General features: G+C 50.9%; 1 protein-coding gene across 1 annotated transcript; it reads right to left on the reverse strand.

Moving 5' to 3' along the window:
* Positions 1–281: 281 nt before the first annotated feature.
* LOC309449023 (olfactory receptor 14J1-like) lies at positions 282–1,196 on the reverse strand (the record flags this gene model as incomplete). Its single annotated transcript, XM_082070934.1, has 1 exon — positions 282–1,196. The coding sequence occupies one exon, from the start codon at positions 1,194–1,196 to the stop codon at positions 282–284; it is 915 nt and encodes a 304-aa protein (XP_081927060.1).
* Between the last annotated feature and the right edge of the window lie 10,661 nt (positions 1,197–11,857).

Consider the following 11,857-nt stretch of genomic DNA (forward strand, 5'->3'; position numbering starts at 1 on the left):
TGCAGCTCCATAAGGCCTTGCAGGAAGGATATAGTGAAGAACAAGTCACTAAAGAGCCCTTTATTTTGCATGAAGACAAGGAGAAATCGGCTCCTCATTTACACAGCCAGTGGTTATAACAGAAAAGCAGACAGAGAATTTAGAAATAGGATGACAACATTATCACAATAAAAAAAACTACCAACAACAACAGAAAATCCAGATGACAGCCTGGGCCTGTAATTAGTTACACTAAAACTCCTATGTAGAAGCAAATGGGCAGTTTATTGCTTCAGAAATCACTAAGATATGAGTTTCCAGAAGGCATCCTTGAGCTCCTGGTTCCTCATGCTGTAGATGAGGGGGTTCACTGCTGGAGGCACCACTGAGTACAGAATAGACACCACCAGGTCCAGGGATGGGGAGGAGATGGAGGGGGGCTTCAGGTGGGCAAATGAACCAGTGCTGACAAACAGAGAGACCACGGCCAGGTGAGGGAGGCAGGTGGAAAAGGCTTTGTGCCGTCCCTGCTCAGAGGGGATCCTCAGCACGACCCTGAAGATCTGCACATAGGACACCACAATGAAAACAAAACACATAAAAGCTAAACAGGCACTGACCACCATAAGCCCAAGTTCCCTGAAGTAGGCGTGTGAGCAGGAGAGCTTGAGGATCTGGGGGATTTCACAGAAGAACTGGCCCAGGGCATTGCCCTTGCACAGGGGCATTGAAAATGTATTGGCTGTGTGCAGTAGAGCACTGAGAAACCCAGTGACCCAGGCAGCTGCTGCCATGTGGACACAAGCTCTGCTGCCCAGGATGGTCCCGTAGTGCAGGGGTTTGCAGATGGCAACGTAGCGGTCGTAGGACATGATGGTGAGGAGCCAATACTCTGCTGTGATAAAGACGGCAAATGAAAAGAGCTGAGCAGCACATCCTATGTAAGAAATGGCCCTGGTGTCCCAGAGGGAATTGGCCATGGATTTGGGGAGTGTGGTGGAGATGGAGCCCAGGTCAAGGAGGGCAAGGTTGAGCAGGAAGAAGTACATGGGGGTGTGGAGGTGCTGGTCCCAGGCTATGGTGGTGATGATGAGGCCGTTGCCCAGGAGGGCAGCCAGGTAGATGCCCAGGAAGAGCCAGAAGTGCAAGAGCTTCAGCTCCCGTGTGCCTGTGAACCGCAGGAGGAGGAACTGGGTGATGGAGCTGCTGTTGGACATTTGCTTTTCCTGAACATGGGGCGCTGTCATGAGAAAAAAAAGACAGTGTGAAGCCAGGGAAGTGTTCTCTGACAAAAATCAAACCAACTCTCCATAGACCCTCCCCTGTCACACATAGACACCCTTTTGATTTTCTAGGAGAACATTCTTCAGCACTGTGCCTGGAGCCCTGTTCGGTGCTGGAAAATGAGCAACCAAGAGCAGGGCCTCTGCCCATGGGCTCTCGATAAGTCAGCCCAGCTGGGCAGAAGTGGGGCCACAGGAACGGTGGGGACTATCTTGGTTCTGCTAATACAGAAGTGCTGCCAGCACTTGCTTTCCCAGTGATAAGGAACAAGAGATGGTGAAGGTAGTTTAAGAGTTCGAGGTATTTTTACATCTCCCTCCATATACACTGCAGAGTGTTGTTGGGTGTCAGAAACCCTCAGCATTTCTGCTGCACTCAGGGAGAACAGGGCGAGTCCTGTGAGACCAGAGGGTGCCTGGGGGTCAGTGCAGAGTGAGGGCAGCTGCTCTGTCCCTCTGTCTTGCTCCAGCTGCCCTGGGCTGGCACCTTTCTGAGATGGGGGCTGATCACCCTCCCATGTTACCCTGAAAAGCCACCAGGCACTGCTGAGAGCAGAGGGTTTTACCTCAGACATAGACACACCTGCAGGAAAGGACCCACAAGATCAGGCTGTGACTCTGCAGCTGAAACTGCCATCCCCAGAGAGCCTGACAGCAAGAACAAGATCCCTACAGCAGTGACCCAGAGCAGGGGAGCAAGAAGGAAAATGCGGTGAGGGTGGGTGTGAGAGAGGCCAGGGCAGAGGCAGCCGGGCACTCAGACAGCGTCACCCTTCCCCAGCTGTGCAGCCACCTCCCAGACACCAACACTGCCGGGCAGCTGCTCTCAGCCCTGTGCTCTGCAGAGGAACTGCAGCTCTGGCTGCACAGGAGCTGCTTCATGCCTTGGAGCCCCCGGCCCTGAGGACAGAGGCTTTGCTGGGTGGGAGAGGAGGCCGGGGGGCTGCTCACAGGAGGGATCTGCACTGCAGGGGATCACAGGGACTTTTCTCTCTTCTCCCTCCCGTAACAATTCCGGGTTCAGTTTCCTCTCATTTCTGATCATTTCCCTGCTGCCTGGAGATTCTCCCCTGGGAGGTGTTTCCCTGTCCATGTCTGTTCCCTGTCAGTGCTCACAGACCATCCCACCCTCTGTGCCCTCCCCCTGGCCCTACAGATCCTGCCTGTTCACAGGGCACTGCCTGGGGGCATCTTCCTGTCTGCAGGCTGGAAAACAGGACAGGTCAGACTAAGGCTGACGGGTCCAGCCAAGGTGATGCAGGTGCTGTGCACAGGCAGAGGGGTGGGGAAGGGATGTCATGAGCCTTCTGGCAGATGTACTGATCACTCAGAGCTGCAGTTCAGGAGTCTCAGTGATTTGTTTCAGCATGAAAGCTCATTTTCATTTTATCCTTTCCTGCACCCCCCACCCCTTGGGAGAGGAAACTGAAAAGACAGGCTCAGGAAAGCTCCTTATCTGTCTGGTAATCCTTGCACTGATCTTCTCCTTGAGGCATCCCCATGGAAAAATCCTGGGGGTGATCTGGATGTGTGAGCAGCCCTGACCCACACAGCACCCTCTCCACAGCTGAAGCAACTTTACTGCACAATAGGGTTTGCTCCTTCCCCCCACAGCTTCTCCCCTCAGTGTTGTTGGGATCTCCCGGGCAGGCTGAGTGTTGACCCTGGCAGGCGGCAGAGTCCCTGCCCGGCACAGCCCTGGGGTGCAGGGACCCTGCTCTGCAGGACAGCCCTGGGACACCCCTGCCTGCACATTGACATTTACACCCCACAGCCACCCTGGGGAGAACGCAGCATTCACGTCTTGTCACTGACAGTGCAGAAGAAAATCCCTGGTCTGCAGCACATCCTCTCCTCTGATCAGAGAATCTCTGAGAGTTGTACTTACATCTCTCGCAGTCTCTGCAATGTGACAGCTTTCTGAGATCCTACCAAGATTTGCAGATTTAATGCCCTGCAGCCACAGGATTCATATCTATGAAGATTTAATTTCCAGTGATCTCTCAGCATCCTCCTATCCCAGACTGCGTTTCCCTCTCCCTGCCTGGCTCCTGTGCCCTCGGTGCTGCAGGCAGAGCCCTCAGCCCTGCTGCGTGTGCAGAGGAGCTGCTCCTGGGCAGAGCTGTCTCTCTGCAGCGCTGCCGCTGCCATGAGCTCCCTGTGTCCCAGGAGCCCAGCCCAGCTCAGCAGCACAGGAGCAGCCCATGATGTCCCTTTCTCTGTCCCCTCTGGGCTCCCTCCAGGTGTCCCTGGGGCTCCAATGGCACAGCTTCAAAGTTGAAGTAATCAGTGATGTTGATTCTCTCTCCTCTTCAGAGACACTTCTTTCCAGCATTGTATTTTTCATTTTAAAAAATGAATCGGTATGAGAATCATCTTTTCTTGTCCCATCATTAGACAGGACACCAGGAATGTTACAGCAAAGGATCTAATTTCTCCAGGCTGGGGGAGGAATATCTTCAGTTGAATGACTTTAGACATTTTGTTCTGGTTTTATACTCCTAGGTCTAGAGAGACATTCATCAATCTCTGGCCATGTCATGTCTGTGCTCTGAATCAAAGCCTTTGCACACATGGGCTCTTGGACACTTGGTACCAGGTTTCTTGTGCAGGTCAGAGCTGGGCTGGTGCCACAGCTGGGGTGGCTCAGCCCAGATGTGAGGCAATGTCCTCAGCCAGGGACCTGACTGGGGAGCTGGAGCTGTCAGTGCTGCAGACAGAGCTGTGACACGGATGGAATGAACTGCCAGGCAGGGTGGCAGGAGTGAGTTCATCTGGTCTCAAGGACAGCAGCCTCCAAGCACAGCAACAGTGCAGATCAGAACTCAGTCTAGATCTGGAAGGCAATTCAAGGGCCCATAATGAGCTGATACTACTGCAGGAACAGTTAAAGGAGAAATACAGACACTGTGTGGCCACTGATGAATTTAATAAGGGAAAGAGGTGAGAATCCCTGTGTCCTCTCGTTCTCCCTCTTCACCAGCAAGGTCTCTGAGATGTCTGTGACTGGAGGCAGAACAACCAGATGGGGATCAAGTCAGGGGTCACTGTAACTAACACAATCCTTTCCAGTCCATGGGACAGCAGGGGCAGCATCCCAGGAGCTGGGACAGCAGGATGATGTCACAGTGAGGCCACTCTCCACCATCTTGGAAAGCCCATGGAGACTGGGGGGACTCCCTGACCACTGGCAGCTCTCACACAGTGTGTGCACTGTTCAAAATGGCCAATGGGTGAGCAGGGGAACTAAGGGCTGTGCCCCAGAGCATGTCCACTGGGACCCCATTTCTGGGTGTGTGGAAGAGAAGGTGACGGGGTTTGCCCAGGGCAGGTTGTGTCTGTCCATCCTCTTTGCTTTCTGTGAGGAAAGGACAGGGTTGTGTACGTAGACAGAGCAGTGGTAGTCTGTTACCTGGAAGTCAGCAAGGCATTCAGCACCATCCCCCACAATATTCTTGTGTCCAAGGTAGGATATTATGGTCTGTGTCAGTGTGCAAGTAGATGGGTAAAAAGCCATCTGGATGTTTGGCCTCAGAAAGGTGCTTTAGAAAGGGAGAAACTTTCCAGTCATGAGGACAGTCGAGCACTGGAAGCTGTTTTCAATGTAGAGACAGCTTTCAGGTTCTCTCTGACCACAAGAATAAGTCAGAGAAGGTCCAGGGCTGCATTACAAGTGCCTGCTATCAGACGTGACCACATCTTGTTCCTCCCTTTTCATTTGCCCCACCCAGGTTCTTCTTTTTTGCTGTCCTCATGCCCACCTTGTTAACCCTTTCAGAGCAGGTTGTTCAAGAGGTGTCAGCATCCATGTACAGAGTCTGCACATCAGCCAGGCGGCAAAGCCACCGTTACAGAAATGGAGACGAGGCTCTTGACCAGCTCCTTGCACCCAGATATCAGTGTGACATGTCTGCAGAGATTACAGTGAACACCTGAACTGTAAGTGCAGAGCATGTGAGTCCTGGTTGGGTATCCTGGCTTGTCTCCTGACCCATGTGGTGCTTCAGGCTGTGAAGAGAATCAAAACCAGCCGTTGGACTGGGGTAGATCCATTTTACACGTGTCACACAGGGCAGATGAAGGGAGCTCAGAACTCCAGACTCTGCTGCACAGTTGGGACTGCAGAGACTGGAAATGCAGGTGACAGTGTGTGTCAGTGCACACACATAAAGATTCTGGCTTCCTTTGGGCCTTTGCCTGACCTGGGATCTGTTCCTTGGCATCTTTGTCTCAAAAAGAAACTATTCTCCTATGCAACCTCCACATCACACCACATAAGAAATAAATAAAAGGTAGAAAAATAATGAAAGAAGCACAATTTCAGGGTAATTCTGTCCAAGACGTGCACTCTTTAAATGATTAAAACAAAAAACAAGTGAGAGAAAAAGCATTGTACTAAGAAACTCTTTCAATATCAAACTACTGAGGTGTAGTAGATGCTTGGAAAAGCAAGAATGACTGTTAGGACTGAAATTAAAGAGATTTAAATCATCATGATCATCAGTGAGAATAAGGAGTTCCCTGTTACTGTTATCAGTGACAGTACCACGGTTCACAAACATCCTTCAGAGCATCTCCATTTTTCCTGGGCTCCAAAGCTCAGCCTGCTCTGATTTTGAAGGGGTTACCTCAGACCCCTGTGTCCCAAATCTCTACAACTGTCTCTCCTCAAGAATCTTTTACCCCAGGAAGGGGAAAACTTGCAATGCAGGCACCAAACCAGTGCCCAACCTGCCTGGAGAGCCAGGACAGTTGTGCCACACAACAGCAGCCTCTGAGGGAACCTGGAGGTGATGGGATTGAAATGATTTCAACCCAAATCAGAGAATCATGGAATCATTTAGGCTGGAAAAGACCCTTAAGAACATGGAGTCCAACCGTAAATCAAACACTGCCCAGTCCACCACTAAACCATGTTCCAAAGAGACACATCTCCATGTCTTTTAAACACCTCCAGCAATGGAAGCTCCAATCCTGAGCTGGCAGGACACCATTGGCTGCAGTTGGACATAAGATACTGGTCATGGCTGTGAGTTCAGCCCTCGCTGGCAGAATGTCTCACACCCTCACTGAGGAGGGCAGGGGGCTGGGAGATGGGAGCACCTTTCAGTTTCCAGATCCCAGCACAGAGCCCAAACCATCCTGCCCTTGGACTCTGGCATCCAGTTCCTGAGATGCAAAGCTGGTGGGGCTTCTGAGGATAATCATGTTAAAAGGCATGAATAATCCTTCAGGTGTTTGTGTAATTTGTCTAGGAATGTCAGTCTTATATGCTTATATTTACATATCTGTAAAATAGTACACTGCATCTGTGGTTGCCCCTCTGGCAATGACAATTAAATAGGTATTTGCACTATAAGGCTTCATACCCCATCCACAAGCACACATCTAAGTGGTTCAGATGAAGGGTGGTCTGGCAAACGTCACCCTTTGTGTCCCCAGGTGATGGACACTGCTCATGTGCCTCTGCAGAGAGTGGCAGGAGCTGGATCCCCTTCTCGGGACAGACTCCTTCCAGGAGAGACACAGACACAGGGGAACTCATCAGGGCTTTACGGCATTTCACTTCACATCAGTTTTGACATATTGGGCGCTTTCCTGTTACTGACCTTTCTGCACAAATGATCATAAAACACAACCATTTAGTGAGACATGGACATAAAGGGGCTGTTATGGACAAGAAAGCTCACCATGAACTCTGGAGAGATTGAGCTAGTTTATAATAAGCACCAGGAAGAACCAAGAAGCTTGAGGCCTCTTCTGAAGAGCGGGAGGCCTGAGCAGCCGTGATTGGCCATTGTAGGTGTGGGAGAGGGTCAGGGCATGTCAGGGAGAAGCAATGAGATGGCTGATGGCTTCAGTGAACCCTTCCAGCCAAGTCTGAGCCCAGAAATGGAAAGCAGTTGATGTCTGCAGGTGGAGGAGGAACAGGAGGAAGATTTTCCTGGGAATATGGAAGGAAGAAAGGCCTCTCTTGGGCTAAGCATATATGGCAGTGACATTTCCATCTTGTGGGCATGGCTGTGCCTGGGAGATGGGGAATGGCTGCTGCTGGGGTGGCTGTGCTCAGTCATGGCCCATGAGCTGACCCAGGGGTCAGGGCTCAGCCATTCTGGTGATGAACAAGCATCAAGGGCTAACATAACAGAAACTTGGGGTTTGCTTCTGCCTTTTACTTCATTAGAGGTTTGTTCATTGTTTCAGTAGCTGCAGTTCAGGATCATGGCAGCAGAGGGCTCATCGACATACAAAATGCTCTTACAAGCCAAGGCTCTGTGCATCATTTTCCTAAAGGCTTCAAGTCTGGTGTGGATGATTAGAGAGATTCCAGGAACAGCCAAACAGAGAGCATTTCCACAATAAATAGCAGCTAAGCCAAATTTCTTCTATTTCCTTCCCTGCTCGCCCTTCCCTCCCTTTCCAGAACAGGTGGCATCAGCAGCCTCCAGGTCATACTGATGTGTTGCATCTCCTGATAAAGACTGAATATGTCAGAAAAGTGCGTAACTAAATCACCATGTGAGTGAGAAGACAGGCCAGGACACCTCAAGAGGAGTCACACTCCTCTGGACCAAGAGGTGGGTGTTCCTGGCAATCTCAGGTGCCACAGCACAGCGATACTTGTGTTCAGGAGCTGGTCAAGTGACCCATCTCCTGTTCTGTAATGGTGTCTGAGTTTGCTCAGGTCACCCCTGACTTGAGCCCCATCCACTGCTGGGTGTTCTCCAGACTCCTGCCTTCAGGAACAAAGTCCCAGGAGACCTTGCTGGTGAAGATGGAGGCAAAGGAGCCGTGAAGAACCGCAGTCCTGTCTGATTCTACTCTTAAGAAGTTCAGCAGCAGGCCCACGTTCACCCTGTCTATTCTCTCACTGCAAGTGAAGCTCTGTCAGCTCATCTTGCTGCCCTTCCCATGCAGGTATCAAGTCCAGAGCAGCTTTGTCATCATCCCCACATCCATGGACAAGGTTTCTAAATTCCTCCTTTGCAGCTTCCCCTGCTCCTACCTCCTGTGTACTGCCTTTTTGCCCTGCAGCTCCATCAGTTCAGAGGAGCAGCCTCACAAGATAAATGCTTCTTCTCATGTGTGCTTGGGGAGATCATTCTTGTGCTTGGAGCAGGCTGTCCTGTAAGACTTGTCATATTTCCTGAGCTCCTTCACCCTTCAGATCTACTTCCATGTCACCACTTTGCCCACCATCCCCCAGTATGTCCAAGTCTTCTCCTCTGGAGCCCACCAGCCTGTGCTGTGCTGCTGGCCTTCCTCCCTACCCTCTGGTGCCTGGGACCCCACTGTGTCCTGCTCACAACAGCCAAGGTGGACACTGGTGTTCACATCCCTCACCAGGGTTTCCTTGTTTCCCAGATCCCAATCCAGGTGAGAATCACCCTTGTTGCCCATCAAGCAGACATGTTAAGAAGTTGGCCCAAGATCCTTTGAAACTGCACCTGCAAATATGCCACGCCAGTGAATGTCAGAACAATTACAATTTCCCATGGGAACCTGCTCTTTGACTGGTGATTTCCTCAGGTTGCTGACAGATCTTTTCCAGTACTTCTCCATGATGCAGCAGTTTGTTACACCCAACACACTGTCACCCTGTACTGGGTTTACATGGCAAAGTCTGAGGGTGAGTGTGGGTGTGCTGCAGTTGTCACCTCTGAGAGGACAACATGAGTTTCACTGACATCAGACAGAGGGGATTTCAACTGGCTCCAAGATGGACCCACTCCTTGCCAAATCTGAGCCACTCAGTGGTGTTGGCAGCACCTCTGGGATATTGTATTTGAGAAAGGGTAAAAAATGATCCACAACAGCAGGTGGGAGAGAGGAGGGAGGAAATGGGAGAGAAAAGCACTGCAGACACCAAGGTCATATCCCATAGGACCCAAGCAGGTCCCCCAGCAGCCAAATCCTGCTCTCCTGAAATCCTGCTCTTGGCCTTGTTCTCATCTCCCAGGAGCCTCAGCTCCACTTTCCCATCCCTGACTGTTCCATCCTGACCAACTCTTTGTGGTTTGTAAGTGTGAAGTCCCACAGGGCACCTCACCTCACTGACTCCTCAGTCACCCGTGTCAGGAAGATGTTGTCAATGAGCTCCAAACCCTCCTGGATGGCTGGTACCTGAGATATCCCTATTGGGATATCTCAGGTCTGCCACAAGGACACGCCTGGAAACATGAGGCTTCTTTCATTTGTCTGAAGGAGGCCTCATCTCATTCCTCTTCCTCATCAGTGAGTCTGTAGCTGATGTCCAATCACCACAACATTGCCCATGTTGTTCTGCCCTCTCATGCTGACTCCTCAACCTTCAGGTGACATTGTCTGTACCCAGACAGAGCTCCACGCATTCCTGCTGCTCTCCCACATGAACAGAACCTCTCTCTTTGACTCCAGACCTCTGGCATTATGAGCACCACACGCACAAGACCCCACAGTTTCTCCAGGAGATGGTATTTATAGTGTCCTATACCTCCTCATGCTGTTATGTTGGGAGATACACCCCCATCAGGATAAACAATCTGCATGCAAACTTTAACAGCTGAGCAAATGGAGATTCAATCCAGGGAGAGTCCAGACCTTGAGAAAATCTGAGATTTACCCAACAGAAAACTCTTAATTTGTAGAAGGAGAAATGGGCAGTGAAGTATCAGGGGGGACAATAACCCCATCGATCAGGACAGAGCAGAACCTGACACGCTGAGCAGTGACCCTGAGAGGAAGGGCCTGGGCACTCCAAGGTCCCCACACCAGCCCGTGGTCCACGCTCACCATGAACAGGCAGCTGCACACGGGGCTGCATGAGGAGGAGCGTGGGGACCCAGACACCTGCAGTTCTCATCCCATTCGGTTCAGCACTGGTGTGACCCACACACACGGGTGTGTGCCAGTGTGCGGCTTCCCAGTTTGGAGAAGCAGGGAGGAACTGGAGAGTGCAGGGCTGTGCCAAGGCAGGTTCAGCACCTTGTGCACATGGTGTGGGGTGCTGAGGGACCTGGGCTGCTTTGGCCCAGCAGCGCTGGGGAGGCTGCAGCAGTGCAGGAGTAGCCTGAGAGTGCTTGAAGGGTGGTTTCAGAGATGGTGGAGGTTTCTCCATAGTGGGAAAGAGCATGAGAAAGAAATAATGGCCCAAAGGGCAGCTGGGGAGGTCCAGGCTGGACATGAGCAGAAAGGAATGTGATGGAAGGGCAGTGCTGTGGTGGAGCAGGTCAGCAGAGGGAGTCTGCATCAGCCCAAGGCTTTGTGCTTCAAGGAACAGCTGGGGAGGATGGAGAGATCTCAGCAAAGGAAGAAAGATGCTCAGACAAGAGCAAGGTGGGACAGCAGGGGGGATGTCTCCAGCCTGCAGGGAAAGAGGTGCAGGGGATGCCACAGCACAGGACAGGCTGTCGTGGGGATGATCAAGGGATGTAAAGAGGCTGAAAGCCCCCACCAGACATGAGATCCTTCTCCCCTTGGCTATGGCTGTTGTCTGCACCTCTGATGCCTGTGAGGAGACACCTTGTCCTTCCAGCACAGGGGCCTCATGGCCTCCTTGTCCCCAGCCAGGAACCTGGGAGGTGTGGGACCATAGTCCTGCCCTTGGCATTGCACAGCCCCACATCACACTGTCCCAGGAAGGGCCCTGGGCAACGTGGGAGGGACAGGATCTGCCTTCCCAGGGCTGGGGGTCAGGGCTTGTCGCTTTGATTAATGAAACACATCCAGGCTTACTCAGCATCAGAGAGACCTTTACTTTGCTTTTCCTGACCTGTCATCTTGTCGAGGGTTAAGATTGCGGGGTGACAATAAAACACTGGCAGATGTATTGTTAACCCCCTCTCCCTCCCCACTTCCTCTTTTTGCCCCTCCCTCTCCCCCCTTCCACTCAGCACAGGCAATCAGGAGGGAAAGAAAGACAGAGAGAAGAGAGCTGGAAAAAATTAAAGATGTTTTACTAATGCTACTAATAAGAATAGAGAAAATAATACAAAATATACAAAACCAATCTTGAAAGTCCCAGCAACTGCAGAGCCGGCACCCAAAATCCTGGATTAGACTCTGCAGCCAACCGGAGCTGGATTCAGTCTCTCACTAGGCCTCAATTCACAGGGACGACTCACAAGGTCCTCTCCTAATGTCGCCATAAGGAAAAGGGAAAAAAAGGGACGAGATCCTTATGATCTCCCACTTTTATATGAAGTATTCACGTGAATGGAATGTTATACACAGTTGGTCAGTTTCTTAGTCACTTGTTTCTCGTTGCCCCTCTCGCGAGATGTCCATCCGTGCTTATCAATAAGTTTGCATTCCATTGCTATGTTTACCAAAACATGTGTCTGGTTCTCCAGGAAAATGCAGTTAATATGAAGGCTTTAGCTGACAGGCAAAATTCACTGAAAGAGAAACTTGTTTTTAACAAAACCAGGACATTCCACCCCTTATAACATGCCATTCACTGAATACTTAAACCTTATCAATACTATCTATCAATACAATCTAATTAATCACTACTACTACATATATACACAGGAGTAATTAATCAGTGGACCATCCTTTAAAAAGTTCATTAAGTTCATTTTGTCACAACAGTCTCCCAGGGCAGGAAAAATGGT

This window comes from Streptopelia decaocto, assembly GCF_964273445.1.
Source record: "Streptopelia decaocto genome assembly, chromosome: 22".
Taxonomy (NCBI): domain Eukaryota; kingdom Metazoa; phylum Chordata; class Aves; order Columbiformes; family Columbidae; genus Streptopelia; species Streptopelia decaocto.